Below are 20,658 nucleotides of genomic sequence, written 5' to 3'. Positions count from 1 at the left end.
GGGACCAGACCTACATGTGTGGGCCTCTGAGTCAGAGGGCTCACTTCTCATACTATGCCTTTGCCTTTGCTCCCCAGGGGACTCTGAAATGGAATTTGGCAGCGGGCTTGTTGTCCTTCCCTTTGAAGTCCCCAGGGCCCCTGGTACTGAGCAGGGACCAGTGACTGTCAAATCAACGTGATGATGGAGTTACAATATCAAAAGGGGCCCTCGGAGCCAGACCAGCAACCAGAGGCCAAAAGAATGAACCTGTAAAGATGGAGATGTAGGTAGTGTGACAGGTGGTCGTGGGGAGGCTCCCACGTGTGGATTAGCTGAGCTTGTCACCACCCCAAGATGAGTGCCTCCCCGCCAATTTGTCAGCCCCAGCCCCAAGGGCTTCCCAGACTGGCTGGGAGATGGCCCCAAGGGTATTTCCTGTAACCACGGATCTAAGCCCTGGAGGCCTCGCAGGGTGGCACTGGCTGTTCCTACTTTGGTACAGACCCTGACAACAGGTCCCAACAGAGCTCAAAAGGGAGGAGGAGGAGGGGACTCTCAGCCAGGGCATCAAATGTCACCTTGCTCTCTATCCCTGAGGCTGTCTGAGTTCCAGGAGCCTGGGTCTGGTCCTAGCTCAGGACTGATGAGCTGTGTGACCTCAGCTAAGTCACTCACCCTCTCTGGGCCTCAGTCTATCTGCATAATGACCTGTCCTAGCAGTTTGCATTCTGGAGATGGTTTCCCTGGTGGTCACTCAGGCTGTGACTGGTAGCCCCACTAGTCTCCAACAGCCTAAGGATGGACCACCCCTAAGGGCAGGGACCAGAAACAGGACACGGGCTTGGGAGATGTTGAAACCACCCACCACTTGTCACTCCAGCCCAACAGCTTGGGAGTGCCAGACTCAGCCGGCTCTGAGCCTGCGGCACGGCGTTTGTAGATGGGCCCCAGCCTGGCCGCCCCCAGCCTCAGCTGTCGCATCTGCAGGATGGACAGATGGCCACCATGAGTCTTTCCAGCAGCTGAGGGAGAGGAGACTGAGAGAGAGCAGGTAGCAACGTGCTTCTCTCCCCTCCCCACCCCCACCCCGCGAGGCCAGAGTGGAATCTGGGAATGCCAGGAAGTAGCTGAGTCACACCTCTGTCCCGCCATGTGGATGGCTGGACATCTAGGGTCTGGGATAAGACCCCTGGAGATGGAGGCTGCTGCTCTAATAGCAAGGGGTGGAAACGACCCCCCGAGAGGCAGAAAACAGCTCCCAAACCTTTTCCCTTAGGCTGGTGGGAGCCAGCCCCCTCACTGAAGGGCCCTGATGGCTCCTGGGCCCAGCTCAGCCACCCGCTGCTGTGGTCGCCCGGGGCCAGGTCCTTACCTCGATCTTCCCATTTGTGGCAATCATGAATTATCTGAGAGGGATGGATCAGGACAAAGGAAGATGGGGAAAGCTTTAGGGAGACAAAGCACGTGGCCGGCAAGACTATCACCAACAGCACAAACACGTGGCTCAGGAAGCCTGGAGCTAGCAGGCCGCCTCATCCTTTGTCTCCCCTCCAGCTCTCCACCTGGGATAGCACCATCCTGCGCCTAGGCCACCATCACGTGGCACAGGGCTTCTCCAGCCCAGACTCTGGGCTCCTAACCTGAAGGCCTTCAAAGGGAAACTCGTAGTCCCGCCCCCACTGTGGGGAGTAGTGAAAACAGCCCAGCAGGGCAGAGGTGAGGGGGCAACGGCTGTGCAAACACGGACTCCCATGGGGCAGGGCCAGGGCCTTGCCCCTGTGGCCAGAGCCTGACACCAAGGCTTTCTTCCAGTAGCTGCATGAGGCATACAGACAGGGCATGTATAGCCAGCTGGGTATACAGCTGGCGTACATGCATGTACACACACACGTGCATCTCGGCCTCACGGGTGTGCACATGTCTCGGATCACACCACGAAGCGTTTATTTCAGTCTACAAATGCTGCAAGTGTCTTGGCAGAGGAAGAGCATGTTAGGGCAGGGGTTGGCAAACCACAGCCCAAGGGCCAAAGTCATTCACTGCTTGTTTCTGTACAGCCCATGAACTAAGAATAGTTGCTGCATTTTTAAATGGCTGAGGAAAAAAAAAAAAAGCAGACTATTTCATGATGTGCAAATTACATGAAATTCAAACTTCAGGGTCTATAACTAGTTTCACTGGAACACAGCTACACTCATTGGTTAATGGCTTGTCTACAGTTGCTTTCATGTTACAACGGCAGAGGTGAGCAGAGAGCAGTTGCAATGAAGGCGGTGTGGCCTACAAAGCCTACAATATTGACCATCTGGCCGTTGGAGGAAAGCTCTGCTCTTGTGTCAGAGCGCTAGCAGAGCCAGCAGGACATGCTCCTACTTCCTGCAAAAGTTAAAGTTCAGTTCAATTCATTTACTGAGAATTTTACAATCAGGAAATCTAGACAGATGCTGTGTTCATTTCAGCACATACACGCAATTTTTGTGTTTTACAACTTTCTATTGTCTTAGTGTGTTACGATCTCTAAAGGTCTGCACTCCACACTACTCATTTCTCTTGTAATCTGCAGGGCCCAGTACATGCTGGGTGCACGGTGGGTGATCAGTTAATGGCTGGGGATAAAATAAAGGCTCAGTTCTCTCCATCAACCCAACACCCCTGCTGGTGGGATGGTGCTCTTGCCCATTGTATAGATGTGAAGACTGAGACCAGAGGAGGTAAGGACACCTGCCCAACGTCACATAGCCAGTCAGTGGCAGAGGAGGGGCTGGTACTCAGGTGTCCTGCTTGCTGGGTCAACCTCTTACCTGGACCATGAACAATGAGGACAAGATGCCCTTTCTTGAGAATTTTTTTTTGCTCCCAGTTGAAATGGGGGAACAAATTATAACACATGTGGTGTGAGGCATTGTGCCCCTCCCTCCAGCACATTTCCGGGCATCCTAGTTCCCCTGCAGCCCTAAAAGGTTTCCTTTGCTGGGGGGTCTTGGCAGGAGCCCAGGGGCCCAGTGAGGGATGAGTGTTTCTTTCCCTTTTCCGGCAAACAGGGGACAGGTGGGGAGTGAACTGCTCTGGAGTGGGGGTGGAGGGAAATGACTGAAGCTGAACTAGGGAATCTAGAGAGGCTGAACCATAGAAGGGTGCCAGTAGGAGGAAAAGAGGGGAGTTTGGGGACCTGGGGAGCAGGAACCGAGCTGAGAGGTGCTGGGAATAGAAAAGGAGCCCCCAAAGAGGTGGGGATCAAAGGCAAAGTTGCCAACTTGGCAAGGCGCTGTCCTTGCTTCTAACAGTTTAACAGTTGTCACTGAGTTGATTCTGACTTACGATGACCTCATGTGTGTCAGAAGAGACATGTGCTCCTTGGGTTTTCAATGGGGGGTTTTTCTGAACTAGATCACCAGGCCTTTCTTCCAAGCCACCTCTGGGTGGACTCAAGCCACCAACCATTTGGTTAGCAGCTGAGTTTGTTAACTGTTTGTATCACCCAGACACTCAGGTCCCCCTAAAGCCAGGCTCTGGAAAACCTCTACGGTTCAGCATTAGCTCTGAGTCTGCATATCGCCAGACCACCGAGCCAAGGAGAAAGCCCGCCTCCTCCTGCTACCTGAGAGTCCTGGGTACTGCAAACCATTACCACGGCCATCTGCCAGCCCAAGGAAGAAGGGCTGGGTCCCCCCAGAGGCCCTTCATAGGCTGCCGATCTACTTCTGGAAAATTAGCCCTGAAACCCTGTGGAGCGCAGCTCTGCTGACATACCTGGGGCCGCCACCAGTGTGACCAGATCCCACAGCAGCTCGTTTGGGTCTGCTCTCTGACTCCGCCTTCCACCTGAGAAGGGTCTGGAATAAGCCAGGAAGATGGATCAGGGGACACCAGGCCTCTCATTCTCTATCAGGGCATCAGTAACGGCTCTGGGAGGACAGGAGGACGCCGGGACTCGACGGTGACGTCCCCTACTTTTAGGATGAAATGCCAAGTCCGCTGCGTGGTTGCTCAGGCTGTACATCTGGTCTCATTCTCTGTACTGCAACTACAATGGCTTTCAATGTACCCTGTGCCTCCCTACAGCTTTCTCCATCTTCCTTTGTCCCCATCACAGATAATTCAAGATTGCCACAAATGGGAAGATCAAACTAAGGACCTGGCCTGGGCGGGCACAGCAGCGGGTGGCTGAGCTGGGCTCAGAGGCCATCAGGGTCTGGCTCCCACCAGCATAAGGGAAAAGGTTTGGGGGCTGTTTTCTGCCTTTCTGGGGGCCATTCCCATCCCTTGCTATTACCCTGCACCTTCTCACCTCAGGGCCTTTGCTCAGGCTGTTCGCCCTGCCTGGGACACTGTCCCCTCACTCATTCTTCTGATCTCTGTTCAAACATCACTTCCTCAGATGAGCCTCCCCTGACTACCCCAACTCAGGTATATCTCATGGCCTCAGAGTGGCTGTCAGTGGTCTTTGGGGGCACTTCCAAAGTGGATTCTCTGTGTGATTACACGTGGCCCCATCTCCTCGATATGCTGGGATCTGCTTGGGGCCAAGGACTTTCTGTTGTTGCTCCATTCTGTGTGCTAGTGCTTATCACAGGGCCTGATTCACCAAGCAGAAACGCAATAAACCAGAGTATGATAGTGTGCATGAATGACGGACCCCACCAGGGGCTGAAGTCAGTATCTGGAGTTATGGGGACGAGGATGGACTGACATTAATGCCAATAAGCCAGTGGCTATGAATCCACTTGTTTCTAGACCTGGTAACCACCTGTAGGTGGCAAGCAATGCTCTAAGTAGTGCTGTCCAATATGGCGGCCATATGCTGTCCAATATGGCGGCCATGACACACACGTGGCTACTGAGCACTTGAAATGTGTCTAATAAAGCTGAAGAATTGAATTCTTTGTTTCATTTCATTGTAATTAACCTAAACGTCAGTACCCACATGTGGCTGGCTGCTTCCATAGTGGACAGCAAGCCCTGGAGACAAGTAAAGCTTCAACCATTCTACAGGCCCCAAGGCTATTACATGCAGTTCTTGGTCTTTGGGGTCACAAATGCCAAGGTTTCTCTGGCAACCTCATGAGGCAGGACCTCAGGATCTTACTATTCTTGATTTGCTACCCGGCTTGTCACAGGGACCACTGGACACCAGTGACTCAGAAAGATCACCATAGTGATGGCAAATCTTGAGTCAAACTCTGATGAAAATGCTGAGGGAGACCGCATCTTTTTTTATCACCTATCAGCACCAACACCATCAACATCACCATCATACTATGCCTGGTACATTCACCAACACCTCCGAGCCATGACCAACATCGGCACCCTCCCAACAACCACGCACACTGCCACCAACACCACTCTCTCCATCATCACACCTCCCCCTGTAACACCCCAATACAATCAACACCACAAAACCCACCAATGCCACAGTTGCTGACACAGCCCCCAACACTATCCCTACCACCATCCCCCCATGATACCATCCCACCACCCAATACCACCCATGCCAACCTTGTCAGTACCACCACTGACATCACTGCTAAGACAGCCACCATCATTCTCTCCATCCCCATCCCCACCATCACACCACCACCACCACCAATACTACCACTGACGTCATCACCGACAAAATCACTACCACTTCCTCTACCACCCCCATCAAACTACCACCCTCCAGCTGGACGTCATCATAGCACCATCACAACTACCCCAACACCACCAACACCTGAGGCCAGTACAGGATACCAGCTAAAAGCTTGGCTCAGCTGCCTGGGTTTAAATCCCCACTCTGAGTTTAAATCATTCAACTCGGGCAAGACTCAGTTTCTGCCACTGTAAAATGGGCCTAAAAATGATACTACAATACGAAGACCTACTGCTTGTGATTGCTGACACCATCCAAGGGGAAGAGGCACGCACAATGCTTAAATGACAGCAAGGGAGTGCTTCCTGCTGGGTTCTGTGCTCTGAGCACGATTTTATTTACTCCTCATGCAGCCGTGAGAGGACAAATCCATCTGTTTTACAGATGAGAAAGCTGAGGCTCGGAGAAGTAACATGCTCTACAACTAATATAAGAATGCTGGGTTGGAATCTGAGTCTTAAGCTGGACTAGGGCAGACTGTCCCCGGGGAGCAGGTGGGCTGGCAGATTGGCCTTTCTGCAGCTCCAGGCTCTGTCCTCAGGGCTGCTGGGGGGGGGAACCTCAGCACCCCACCATGGAAGGTGGAAGAAGGTGGTGGTGGTGGTGGTGTCTGTCTCAGCCCAGCTAGCAGTAGGGGCTGGGGTGGGGTGGGGTGGGGTGGGGTGGGGGGAGAGGGCCTGCTCACCTGTGTCCTGGCGAAACTGGTGCATGGACTGCAGGTCGATGATGTAGGGCACCAGCTGAGTATCCACCTGCCCCAGGACCACGGAGCCGCGGGCGTCCTCCTTCAGCACGTTCTCAATGTGGTGGCACACGGTGGCCGTGTAGGGCCGCCAGCGGCTGTGCTCGTTCAGCCACTCCCACACCACCACCCGGGCCACGTTCTGCGGTGGGAAGCCCAGCCCGTTCACGGGCACCATCACACCCTGGCCTGGCCTTGACATGGCCACTGTGGCCTTGGGGGCCAGCTCCCCACTGTTGCTCGGCCCAGCTCTTCCTGGGCCTGTGGGCAGGCAGGGACTGTCCTCTCTCCCCAGGGCGGCAGCAAGGGCTGTCCGGGCCTCCCTTCTAACTCGGGGCTCTCTCTGGAGCCTAGAGGCCTCTGGGAAGGAGGGTGGGGTAGTGTTCCAGGCTCCAAAGACCCCCTTCCACACAGAGCTGTTTCAGTTCAAGGGTGCTGCCCTGGACAGTAAATGTCTTCCTTATGGCGGGGGAGCCATTGCTCAAAATTTCTTGGTCCCCTGGGCTCAGGTAACAGGAGTGAGGCAGCCCCTAATCTAGATCTGTCCGCTTCTCCGCTGCTCTGGGATCATTCTTCCAACACGCAGGGCTTGTCACCCAGGAGGCCGTGGCCCAGCGGGCTCCTTGCCGCCTGTGGCGTCCAGCCAGCCCTCTGCGCTCCCAACTGCGTCCCAGACCCTGTGACTGGCTCCAGCGGGGCTACTCGCTGGGTGTGGGTCCGGCCCCCCGACAGCTCCTGCAGAAGGGGGCGTCCCCTGCGCCCCTGTCCCTTCTCAGGGCGTCCTGGAAGGCCTGGTGACCGCAGAACGCACGTGGGGGGAGGCAGAACGCACCCTTGGCAGGTGGGCCTGGGCTGCAGCTCCCGAGTTGGGCTGGGGGCCCGGGGGGCGGGGGCCCGTGGGCACGCCCCACCCCACTCGTGCTCGCGACCTGCCGAGACAAGAAGGGGAAAGGGCCCTTTAAGAGGAGAGCTCAGCACCCCCTCCCCCCTTCCCGGGAGAGCACAAGGCTGAGAACAATGGGGAACCGATGGGGGGGGCGGGGGGGCTTCAGGGGGTCGCCCTGTCCGCTTTCACTTGGGTCAGGCCTAAAGGGAGAGCTAGCGCCGGGGGCGCAATTTTCAGAGGTGCCCGCTGGCAGCGCCCCCTCCCCAACTCCGCACGCTCCCCTCCCCCGGGCCCGCTCCCCCCCCAGGGGTGCAGGGCGCGGGGATGTGCGGCGCTGCAGGCACGGCCCAGGGCCCCTCGGGGGTCGCGACACAGAGGGGGCGACGCTGCGAGTTGTGGCGCCTGCTGCTTCTCTCTTCGGGGGTGACAGGTCCCCTCCCCAGACCAGCCCTCCCCAAACCGCGCGGGCCCCGCAGGAGCCGGGGGTGGGGTCCCCGCGCGCCCCAAGCTCTCACCGCCTCTCCTTCGCTCTGCTTCCCTCTCGGCTCGCGCCTCAGCCCCGCTGCCTCCCAGGCTTCCCCCGAGCTGGAGGGATCCGAGGTCTCGCCTCTGCGCCCTGGCCCTCGCAGGCCCCGCGGCGGCCGCGCGCGCGGACAGACTGCTCCGCCGACCGACGGACGCAGGAGCAGGCAGCCGGACGCCGGGATCCCGCGGGTGGGAGGCGGCGGCAGCCACGCTCGGGGGAGGGGCGGCAGCGGGGGAGGAGGAGGAGGAGGAAGGGGAGGAGACAGATCGCGCCCCAAGCGCCTCTGGCGGCGCTGACATGCCAGTCCCAGGGCTCCCCAAATCCTGGGCTAGGCCCGCCGGGTCCCAAAGCCAGGGTCACCTGCTAGAATTTTAGTCATCTATGCATTTCTGTGGCCCAGTCTCTGGGCCAGGCACACAATAGGTGCTCAATAAATGCTTGAATGAATGAATAATGATAGAGATTGGCTAAAGAAAGATGTGAACGCCTTCAGGCATCGCCTCCACGGCTCCTTCCAATATTCTGTGGTCTGGGTGGGAAGGGCTGGCAAGGCCCATTTTAGAGCCAAACTGGACCAGGGAATCTAAACTGTACAGATGCAGAGACTGAAGCCCAGAGAGGGTAAGAAGCAGGCCCACGGTCACACAGGAGTTTAGAATACTGCCCAAAGGTGAATCCACATCTAATTCTCTGCCAGCACTGAGTTAGGGAGCCTGGAGCCCACTTCCTCAAAGCACCCCTGCTACAGGTGAGTGGAAGGGGTTCAGCATTCTGCCTCCCAGCCAGGGGGGATTCCAGGCCTGGAGGCAGAGGCCTTGGAAGAAAGTCTCCAAGTTGGTAGAAATAAGCCCCCTGAGGGCAGGCCCGCTTCCATCTTGCTCACAGCTGTATTCCCGGCAACAATAGATGCTCAATAAATGGTCTGGGAGCATTGACTGGGTAGAAGCAGAGGCAGGTGGTGACTGCAGAGTTAATGGAATGGCCAGGCCCTCCCACACAGCCTGGCTGGATGCAGCTGAGGACACACATGGCTGGGAGGGGGTGGACCACCCGGGGCCTGCGGGTGTTTAGATTAGGGCTGATGAAGGATGTGTCCGGGAACTCCAGCCTGGGCAGCAGACGGGGATCAGTGGCCTGTTTGGGAGCCTGCCCAGAGCGGCCCACGCTCTCCTGCGTCCCCGGTGATAAACCAGGAGAGGTCAGGGGCAGGTTACCCCTTCCCAGAATCAGGTCCCTCAGCAGCTGGAGAGCCCTTCCCTGCCCAGCCCCCTGGTCTGTGCCGCAGGACAGCCCGGTGCCTGATGGGTTTTTCCATACGGAAAAATGATTCTGCTTGCTTTGTGCTTGCCAAAGACCAAAGAGAGAGGGTCTATGTGAGGGCAGGGCCAGGTCTCCAGTTATCACAGACCTTTGTGCTCTGGGCTGGTAACCTAGGGCCCATCGATGGTTTCCAGGGGGTCCATGAAGCCCTCCACTCCATTGAGGCAAACACGTGTGCCTGAGCATTTACCTGGAAAGGAAGTCTCTCTCTGGCTTCAGTAGATTCTCAAAAGAGTCTGGGACCCAAGAGATTCAGAGCCAGTGTTACAGAAGGGGACCTGGTGACACCAGGGTGGGGAACAGACTAGCTCAAGGTCACATAGGGATTTAGCGTCACATTCGAAAGAAGAACCCAGGTCTTCTGATCTCCTGTCTAATGCTATTCAAGACCTGACTAAATGTCACCTCCTCCAGGAAGCCTTCCCTGGACTCAACCAATCTTTCTCTGTGCTCTTTTGTCCATACTTTGACCTGATAGTCGGATCACAATTAGCTATTTAAATTAAACCTGCTCCTGCTATATTGAGAAGCCATGGAACCAGAGATTGTGTCTTACTCACTTTTGTGTGGTGTGGCCAGTACTTATTACACAATGGCTATGGTTTATTGAAAATGGTGCAGGACCAGGAAGTGTTTCATTGTGTTGTACATGGGGCTGCCATGGGTTGGAAGCAACTCGACAGCAATGAACAACAACAACAGCACGTAAGTGCCATTTTCATGATCATTGGTATACTTGAGTCCTTTGGTGTACCCACTGTATATGCCTTGCAGTTTGGGGGCTCCTCTTCCAGGACTATATTGGGCAATCTTCTGTTGGGTCCATAGGATGTTTATTGGCTGATTTCTGGAAGTAGATCACCAGGCCTTTCTTCCTCGTCTGTCTTAGTCTGGAAGCTCCGCTGAATCCTTTCCACCCTGGGTGACTCTGCTGGTATTTGAAATACCGGTGGCATAGCTCCCAGCCTCACAGTCACATGCAAGCCTCCACAGTACGACACTGACAGGCGGGTAGTGGGGCATTTATATAATACTCACTGATCTGCAAAACCACCCCAAAAGATAAGTGATATCCTCATTTTACAGATAGAAAAAGCCCCCGCAGAAACAAACCCTGAAGCTCAAAGAGGTTAAGTGGTTTGCTCAAGTTCCCACAGGGGTCTGGTGTAAAGTGGCTCTTCCTGGCCCCCCTCCACTAAACCAGTCTGCCAAGTAGGCTGTAGAACATATTGGAGAGCAATGCCCTGTTCCAGGCATCCTGGGAGAATGCCAAGGAAGGGGAGGATCTAGCTGGCCTTTAAGGAGACAGAGTCCATTGGGAAGATGGCTGAGATGTTACTGGAAAAGCCAAGAGAACGAAAGCAATCAATTATAAACTCATTTTTCGTTCTCCCATCCATCATCCATCCATCCATGCATCCATCCATTCATCTACACATCATCTATGCAAGTACTCTTATTTCTCTTTCCTACCCTCTTTCCCTTCCTTTTGCCCAACCCATCTAACTATCCATCTATCTATACATGCATAAATCCAAAGAACATTGGACCCCTCCTGGGGTTCCTGCCCTTTGGGGTCTCTGAGTCCAGTGGGAGAGTCAGACATGAGTCAAATCACAAAGACTGTGATCACAAATTTTTGCAAGAGCCATGAAGAAAAACTTCAGGATGATAAGGGCCCCTTAGACAATGCAGCAGGACATTGACAGGGAACTGCCAGAAATGCAAGCCAGATTCAGAAGAGGACCTGGAACGAGGCATATCGTTGCTGATGTCAGATAGATCTTGGCTGAAAGCAGAGAATACTGGAAAGGTGTTTACCCATGTTTTGTCAACTATGCAAAGGCATCCAACTGTGTGGATCATAACAAATTATAGATAATGTTGCAAAGAACAGGAATTCCAGAACACTTAATTGTCTTCCTGAGGAACCTGTACATAGACCAAGAGGCAGTCATTCAAATAGAACAAGGGGATATTGCATGGTTTAAAATCAGGAAAGGTGTGCATCAGGGCTGTATCCTTTCCCCATACTTATTCAATCTGTGTGCTGAGCAAATAATCTGAGAAGCCAGACTATATGAAGGAAGGAAGAAGAACTCAGCATCAGGATTGGAGGAAGACTTATAAACAGCCTGCACTATGCAGATGACACAAGCTTGTTTGCTGAAAGTGAAGAAGACTTGAAGCACTTACTGATGAAGATCACAGACTACAGCCTTCAGGATGGATTGCATCTCAACATAAAGAAAACGAAAATCTTCATAACTGGACCAATAAACAACATCACAATAAATGGAGAAAAGATTGAAGTTGTCAAGGATTTCATTTTACTTGGATCCACAATCAAAGCCTCTGGAAGCAGTAGTCAAGAAATCAAAGTATTGCACTGGGGCTAGTCTGCTACAAATGACCACTTTAAAGTGTTAAAGAGCAAAGAAGCAGCTTTGAGGACTAAGATGGCCCTAACCCACGCCAAGGTATTTTCAACCACCTCATATGCATGTGAGAGCTGAACAATGAATAAGAAAGACCGCAGATGAACTGATGCATTTGAATTATGCTGTTGGCAAAGGATGCTGAATGCCAGGAGAATGGAGAAATCTGTCTTGGAGCAAGTACAGCTAGAATAATCTGTAGGCGTGAGGATGGTGAGACTTCATCTCAAGCACTTTGGACATGGTGTCAGGAGGGACCTGTCCCTGGGGAAGGACAGCATGCTTGGTGAAATAGAGGGTCAGCGAAAAAGGGGAAGACCCTCAACAAAATGGATTCACAAAGTGGCTACAACAATGGGCTCAAACAGCAACGATTGTGGGGATGGCGGACACGTGGGTGGGTGGCATTTCACTCTGTTGTAACAGGATCCCTGTGAATTGGAACTGACTTGATAGCAGCTAACAACCACCACCACCACCACCACAAGATTAGCTCTAGGAAACCAGAGAAGGGTTCTCAGAGGAGGTGACATTTCAGCTACTCCCTGAAGGGTTCATAGATCACAGCTCAGCTAATTGGGGTGGGAGGGGGAGTATTTAAGGCAGAGGGAAGGTGGGTTCCAAGGCCTTGAGGTGGGAAGAGCTTGGTGTGTTAGAGGAATAGAGAAGAGGCTGGAGTGGCCACTGGGAACGGAGCAGAGGTAAGCGTGGGGCAAGATGAGATGAGCAGGGCCTTGATGTAGGGCCTTGTGAGCTTGGCTGTGAGTTTAGGAGTTTATCCTAAGAGCCATAGGGAGCCACTGAAGAGGATTTGACATGCTTGAAAGAATCTGAAAGGATCTAGTTTTTATTGAGCTCCTACTGTCTGCGCATCCCAGAGGGACATAAATTATTCACGATCTTGGCTGCTAACTGAGAGGCACCTTGAAGGAAAGCCCTGGCAATCAACTTCCAAAAAACCCGCCACTGAAACCCCCAAGGACCGCAGTTCTGTTCTGACCCACCGTGAGGTTGCTACGAGTCAGAACCAATTCAATGGCAACGGCGCAACTGCCCCACCCCCTGATTTAAGTATAATCTGTTCTGGGAGGAAGTGAGGAGATAGGAGAACCGTTGTATGGGACACAGAACAAGTGAAGGTGAAGACCGTGCAGGGGTCTTGTACAATTGGGGTACGCCCTGGGAGGCAGATGCCACCCCAGTCCCCAGCCCCATCACAGAGATAAGTGGTTAAGATCTTTCTGAGTTCTTTCTCTGCAGTCCCCATATTCTGGTGCATGGCCCAGCCATGACCTTCCCTTCAGCAAGGAGGAAAAGTGTACCTGGAAATCAGCAAACAGCCCGGAGGAAAGGGCTGCTTGGATGTCTTGGAGGACTGAAATGGGGCTCCCAGAACTCAGAGCTTTCTGTTGAGAATGGGGGACCTCCTCGGGGCTGCAGGATGGGGGAGTGGTGGTGAGGGGCCAAAGGTCTTTGGCTGCCAGCGAAGAGCAGTAAAAACCCCCAGCTGCAGGCCCAACAGCCAGCAGCCAGGCAGTGCCCAACCCTGGTGACCTTGAATATTCATGGTCCCTGAGAACAACGTTTCCCCACTCCAGGCCAAGGGGCATGGCCAGGCTGCTCTAGTGGAATCTTGTTGACTTCAGAGTCCTGGGTCCCATTCCTGAAATGGAGATGGAACTGGAGTACAGTCTAGGTATCTGTGGGTGAGATGCCACTGGCTGTGTTTAAGAATCCCCCTGGGGAGGGGATTTCGTTGGCCTGGGGGCCAAGGTGTCAGAAGTGTTGGGTCAATAGGATCTTTTCCTGGATTTAGGGGATTGAGGGAGTTGAGTCAGTCCATCTCCGGTTAGTTGAGCTGATAATAAATAACACTAGGAGCCCCCAAGGCCCAGTCTGGGCCATTTTCTTATTCATCACATTAGAAAATGTTTATTGAGCACCTATTCTGTGCCAGAGACTATTCTCGGCACCAGGATACAACAGTGAACAAATCAGACAAAAATCTCTACCTTCCTATTTCTGACATGCTAGTCTGGGGAGGGTACAGAGGGGACAGAGAAAACAAATAAGTAAGATATTCAGTGTATCATAAAATGTAAGTGCTCTGGTGGTGTAGTGGTTAAAGCATTTGGCTGCTAACCAGAAGGTCAGTGGTTTGAACCCATTAGCTGCTGCACAGAAGAAAGATGAGTCAGTCTGCTTCCATAAAGATTAACAGCCTTAGAAACCCAATGGGGGTTGCTATGAGTCGAATTGACTAGATGGCGGTGGGTTTGATTTGGTTTTCTGTAGGCACTGCCAGTGGGGTTGTAAATTGGTGCAACCATATTGGAAAAGAGTGAGGTTTTCTCTCCTCAAGGTGACCATATACAGACCTATGGCCCCGTAATCCTACCCTAAAATACATCAGAGTATACACTGGAGAAATTTTTGTCTGCCTGTGACATTAGTCACACAGGGGAATGTTCACAGTGGCTCTGTCCACTGTGGCCAAATTGCGAAACCCAAATGCCAGGGAAGCAGATGAATAAACTTTTAGTTTATTCTCACAGAGGACTATTACGCAGCAGAGAAAAGGAAGAAACTGTAGCCACCCAGAGCAATGTGGATGAATCTCTGAAACAGAAGAGTCAATGAGAAAGAAGTCTGCCACTACATAAGCATGATGCCCTTTGGGACGTCTTATAAAGTCACAGTCAACTAAAATTTTCTGTCTATCTATGGGCCCAAGGCAGTGCAAACAGTTGACTTGCTCAGCTGCTAACTGAAGATTGGCAGTTGGAGTCCACCCAGGGGATCCTAGGAAGGAAGGGCTGGTGATCTATTTCAGAAAAATCAGTCATTGAAAGCCCTGTGGAGTAGAGTTATATTCTGACACATATGGGGTTGCCATGAGTCTGAATCCTTTTTTCCCCCCAATTTTTAAAACCTCCCTGCGCCTGCACACACATATACACACACCTATGTGTGTAATGATGAGCCACATAAAAAGCACGTGGGGCAGGTGAGTCCTTGTCACTTCTCCCCACTTCCCCAGCCCCGGAACAATCTAGGAGGCTGTGGGCAGCTAGGTTACGTGGAAAGCCCCACCTCCAGCACCAAGGAAAGGACTCAGAGAAAGAACCAGGCTTACAGTTCACATGAGGTGGGATGTGGCCAGAGTGCAATGCAGCCAGGAGAGGGGAAAAGGGCTTCTGCAGAGCTGATCCAGGGAGGAAGAGGGCAGGAGGAGAAAGGAGCCAGTCTCTCCCAGACCCTAGTGTTTATTTTCCCCTCTAGAAGCCCCAGCTTCTGTCCTGTAGACATGAAATGGGAGTGGTGTATAGTGCCCCCTGGTGGCCTCATATTAAGGCCATTGTTACAATAATACCCAAAACCAAACTCGACTGCCATCGATTAGACTCGGATTCATAGCCACCCCCTTAGGGTTTCCGAGGCAGAAAATCTTTACTGAAGTAGATTACCCAGTATGCCTTCCAGAGAGTGGCTGGTGGGTTTGAACTGCCAACCTTCTGATTAGCAGTCAAATGCCTTAGACACTATGCCACCAGAGCTCCTTCGTTATAAGAATATAGGAGGGATATCCAGGTAATTTATTTAATTCCCCAAACATTAAATGAGGGAGGGAATATTGCTTCAATAAAACATCACCACCTTAATTCTTCTGACTGTACAAGATGCTGCATAATTTACGGAGAACTTGGATGTCTCTTAGCAGGTTTAATCCTCACGGGGAGGGATCGTTTTGAGTGTGAGAGGGCCTATGACTACTTGCAGGAGCCCTGGTGGCTCAGTGGTTAAGAGCTTGGCTGTTAACTGAAAGGTCAGCAGTTCAAACCCACCAGCTCCTCTGTGGGAGAAAGATGTGGCAGTCTGCTTCCATAAAAATGACAGCCTTGGAAACCCTATGGGGCAGTTCTACTCTGTCCTATAAGGTCACTAGAAGTCGGAATGCACTCTATGGCAATGGGATGTAATATACTGTTAGGGAGGCCTGCTGGTGTAGTGGTTAAGTAGCGCTGCTGGTAACCCTGAGGTAGGTAGTTTGAACACACCCAGTGGCTCTGCAGGAGAGAGACCTGGCAATTTGCTCCCTTAAATATCAGAGCCTAGGAAACCCTATGGGGCTGGTCTACTCTGTCAGATGGAGTTGCCATGAGCCAGAATTGAATTGCGGTGGGGTTTTATGATTACCTAAGAGGTTTTCTCTGCTCCCAGGAGCTGATACTCCAGCTGGTCTTCAGGGAAGACCCAGGCATTTGCATCAGATAAACCTAGTTGAAACCTTGGATCCCCCTTTTTTGCTTAACTTTTTTATTTTAAATTAATTTTCCACTTATAGAGAAATCGCTCAGAGTACAGTGAAGTTCGGTATACCCTTTACTTAAGATTCCTAAAAGGTTATTATTTTGCCAGGTCTGTGTTCTCTCTCTGTATCTATATGTTTTGTTTGTTTTTTCTGAAACACTTGAGAGCAAGTTGGCCATTTAACCCTAAGGCATCAGTGTGTATTTCCTAATTGTTGTTGTTAAGTGCCGTCGAGTCGGCCCCGACTCATAGCGACCCCTCCTTGGGTTTCCCAGGCAGTTACCACTACGGAAGTAGGATTGCCCAACCTTCCTTCTAATAACAACAAGAATATTTTGCCTGACAACAGGATGAAATGAAAGTTAGGGAGTCGATACAATACTATTATTTAACCTATGACCTTATTCAGAGTTTTCCAGTTGTCCCAATAATGTCCTCTTTAGGGTCAAAGAAAGAAAAAGAAAATCTGTGTGTATCGTTTAGGAATCCTGGACCACTCATCCCAATCAGCCCACCAACTGAGGCAGAGCCCAGTCAAGATCAGTAAGCTGTTTAGCTGACGCATAGACTTGTAAGAAATCGTAAGTGGTTGTTGCTGTAAGTCACCTGTCTTGCAGTGGTTCCCCCACCCCCACGAGAGAAATAGAACCAATATAGCAGGTGCATCAGTCAGGATGCTTTGGGCCACAAGTAACAGAAAATCCAGCAAATGGTGGCTTATACCATAAGGCCACTTAATCTTTCACAAGGAGTCCTGAGGTCAGCAGCCCCAAGCAGGCCCAGTGGACCATTGAAGATGTCAAAGTTCTTCCATGCTCCTGTTTTCTGATTCTTGACATGTTGATAGTTTAGCCTTCATGTTACCTCAGGGTCACAAGATGCCTGCCAAAGCTTCAGAAACCACCACCTGAGACAACAGTGCCCAAAAACGGAGGGGAGAAAAAAGACAAAAAAGTTCTTATCCTTAATCACTTCTCTCTTACAGGAGGCAGTCTTCTCAAAATCACTTAGCAGGCTTCCCTTTTGTTAGATTGGCTACAGCTGAGTCACATGTCCAACTCTACACCGATCACTGGCAAGGGGAACAGGATGACTCAATTGGCTTAGACCAATCAACACTATTTCCTGGGCTTGGGTGGATTTTGGGAGTAAGGAAAAAGGGAGAAATGAATGCTGGGTAGAGAGCCAATAGTGTTGGCATGTAATTGGTGCTGATTAAATATTTGAGAGCAAACAAATGGATGACTGAAAGTTGGCAGCATCCCATAATGGAAAGCAAGCGTGGAGAAGGTTGGCTTGGATCTCCTTAGCAGGGTTAGCTTTTCATGGCGGGCTTGTTCATGCCCTTGATGGTTAACAGGCTAGCTGTGTGACTTCATCTGGCCAGATAGACAGGCTGCACAGCTGCTGAGGAGGGATCAGCCGGTACTATCTGCTGTCCTTCCTAGCGTGACAATCTGGGCTCCAGACAAGCCACCAACACCTGGCCAGTCATCTGCTATCCACCTCGGAGTTGAATCTGTGAGCAGAAGCCAGAGAGGACATACCAGGGGAGTTCCTCTAGCCACCCAAGTGGGTGGAGGGAGAGAGGGAGGAAGAGAGAGGGGCCCTTGACACCCAGAAAAAGGTCAAGGATACTCTGAAATGGAGTAACAAGTTCAATTCTCATTCATAGAATATTTCTAAAGCTTTTTCAGTTATCATCTCCCCCCACCCCTAGAGATTGCCTATTCCAGAATGACCTCCGTGAAGTTAGCCAGCCCTTTATTTTATTGAAGGCATAATATTCCATCTTAAAGATGCTGGACTTACTGGACCTATGCAGTCTGGAGGAATTCCTGAGACTGTGGCCTTGAGTTGTTCTCCAAAGCTTGAATTGAAACTATCCCCTGAAGTCATCTTGAAACTAAGTAACAGTTTAGGCCAAAGAGTAAATATGGTCATTGTTGAGTATTGTGTTTCTTTAAAAAAAAAATTGTCTACTTTGCTCACCCTTGGGACCTGGAGCTGAACTCACTCCCATAGCTCCATTTTCAGTCAAGTGGTGGACAGGTCTACCAGGTGAACAAACTCGAGGATGCTACTCACTTCTCAGAACAGTCAACCATTTGAGACCCAAAGGGGAGCATTTGCCCAAAGACAGAGTTCAGAAGGCAAGAAGGGTTAGGAGAACAGAGGAAGGGAAACGAGAAACCCAGGGAGGAAGTGAGGGGAGTGATGTTACGTTGAAGGGACTGTAATCAATGACATGAAACAAATGTAGGTGAATTGTTGAGTGGAAAATTGATTTGCTCTGTAAACTTTCACCTAAATTACAAGAAATAGCTTTTAAAAATATTATCTATATCAGACCAAAAAGTCCACAGTTACTTTAAAGTATAGATGAGAAGGCCAGTGGGCAGGGGGATTAAGTTGATGTAAGTAAAACAATTAGAACAGATGTAAAGTGGATGTTGACACAAAGTGAAAGCTGTCACGGATCATTATGTCACTGAGCACCATGCCCAGAAACTGTGGGATGGGAGTAGGTTTTGGTGTGGATATTTTCAGCAAAAATAAAGTTAAAAAAAGGAAAGTATAACTACTCATCATTTACCATCTTCTCATCTGTTTCACTCCCTTCTAGACTTGGGCTCTGGGGTTTGAATGTGTCTGAGTAGTTAATTCTTAAATACTAGCTAGCTGTCACAACAGACGAACCCTGGGAGTGCCGTGACTAAATGCAACCAAGGTATGTTCCTCACTCACCTGAAGGCTGATGAGGGTGGTCAGCCTTCCTCCCATGAGAGCAGGTAGCCTCCAGGTCTCTGGCGTGAGGGACAGAGAGAGATGGAGGAGATAGCTCCGTCTCTCAGTACCTGCCCTCAACCTGGAAGTGACATACTACTTTCACCCCCAGTCTGTGGGCTAAAAGGAGGCAGAGGCATCTGGGATGGCTTGGGAAGGCCAGGGCTGGGGGATGGGGATGGAGCCTGGGGGAGGAGTCAGGGAGGCCTCAGGGAAGAGTGATGGTGAACCTTCCACTTAACTTGAACATGAACTTGAACGTGGCCCTGGGATAAACCCTTAGGAGACAGTGGCCTCAACATTCAGGGTAGAAAACTATGTCTAGGTCCAGTCTAGAGAAAAAGGGTTGAGTCCGACTTGGGGAGAGTCACTGAGGAGTTGGCAGACCCCAGAGACCCTCTAAACCAGGGGCCCTTGTTGGGGGCCCTTGGACATGGATGGAAACAATGATATCTTTGCTTTCATAACCCTCTAACTGAAATGTAGCTGTTCCTTCCACTATGAATGTAGGCAACCAACCACAGTGGTATTTATAGTGTCTGTGACTTTGCCATCAATGGAAATTGTAGGTAGTTTCAGATCACATTTTACTTGTTGGAGCTATTTCAAAAAATATTGCTTTTACTCATCACTCCTTTGAAATTATGATGGTGATTAGACCAGGATCCTCATTTCCACAGATGCCCAAGGGCTGGTCTGTTGGTGGCTGGGCTCTGAGGCACTGAGGCTGAGGGATCTCTGTAGCTCTTGGCCCCATGAGGTCTGTGGGTGAGGGTTTTTCTTGTGGGTTCGAATCAGCACAGGTACAGCGAGGTCCACAAGGCAGGGGGCTCACCTGGCCCAGGTGGGGAGGCTGCAGTCCAGGTTTGAAGCGTGGTTTGGAATCTTCTGGAGGCTTCTTACTGCTCATGAAGTCCATAGTGGCTTACCAGCCCACGCTAGGTGGAGGCCTACCAAGGCCAGATCTTCAGGAGTCCATGTCATTAACGAGCTAGGAGCTTAGATCTTAGAGGCAGAGAGGCCTGGGGTAGAGGCCTGACCAGGCCCCTTACTCACCGAGGGCCCTTGGCCAAGGGACTGACTTTGCTGGGCCTCAGTTTCCTTACTTGTAAAATGAGAATGACAGTACCTATTATGGATTGGGGAGCTCTGGTAGCATAGTGCCTAAGGCATTTGACTGCTAACCAGAAGGCTGGCGGTTCAAACCCACCAGCCACTCCTCGGAATGAAGGTTGGGCAATCTACTTCTGTAGTGATACCGCCTCGGAAACCCATGGAGGGGTCGCTATGAGTCGAGTCTGACTCAACGACACATAACATTATGGACTGGGTTGTGTGCCCCCAAAACATATTTTGAAATCCTAACCCTTGTAGCTGTGACTGTGACCCTGTTTGGAAGTAAGGGGTTTCCTTTTGTTACGTCAGTGAGGTCCTCGTGGAGGAGGTGGGTCCTAAACCCTATTCCTTCCTGAGTGGTGTCTTATAAAGAAGGGAAACAGACTTGGAGAGAGAACACACCAGGGAGGGCACCATGGTAGGAACCATTGAGAAGCCAAGGGACACCCAGGAATGCCTGGGGCTTCCAACAAGGAAGGGCCCTGCCCTACAGCCGAAGCCCTGATTCTGCCTCCTGGCCTCCACAACTGCGAGACTCCACCTCTCTGTTCCTTAAAGCCATGCACTTGCATTTTTGTTACAGCAGCACTCAATGAGTGAGACAGCATCTACCCCAGAGGGCAGTTTTGAGGATTTATTTATTTTTTAATAACATTTTATTGTGTTTTCAGTGAAAGTTTCCATGCAACAGGTCTGCAAAATTGTTCTGGGACCTTGGTTACCTCCTCCACGGTGCACAAACATTCCCATCATCTCCATTCTGCTGGTTCCACTCCCCAGTCGTCAGGTTTCCCTGCCACTTTACCTTCTGTTCTGGTCCCTGGTGCCGCTCTGACAAGAAATATGCCACCAATGGGATGGCCTTAACAAACAGGAGTTTATTCTTACAATTTGGAGGCTTTAAGTCCAAGTTCAAAGGGC

General features: G+C 51.3%; 1 protein-coding gene across 1 annotated transcript in view; it reads right to left on the bottom strand.

The window, feature by feature from the left end:
* DTX1 (deltex E3 ubiquitin ligase 1) overlaps positions 1 to 6,555 on the bottom strand; it is a 41,014-nt gene extending 34,459 nt beyond the window's left edge. The window contains exon 1 of the mRNA XM_007938183.2: positions 6,297 to 6,555. Coding sequence (XP_007936374.1) covers positions 6,297 to 6,555 — 259 coding nt within the window. The remainder of the gene's footprint in view (positions 1 to 6,296) is intronic.
* Positions 6,556 to 20,658: the final 14,103 nt, after the last annotated feature.

This window comes from Orycteropus afer, unplaced genomic scaffold (assembly GCF_000298275.1).
Source record: "Orycteropus afer afer isolate SDZICR_OR568_19922 unplaced genomic scaffold, OryAfe1.0 scaffold00048, whole genome shotgun sequence".
NCBI classification, from domain to species: domain Eukaryota; kingdom Metazoa; phylum Chordata; class Mammalia; order Tubulidentata; family Orycteropodidae; genus Orycteropus; species Orycteropus afer.
The sequence above is the reverse complement of the archived record's forward strand: the minus strand, read 5'-3'. Positions and strand labels throughout refer to the sequence as shown.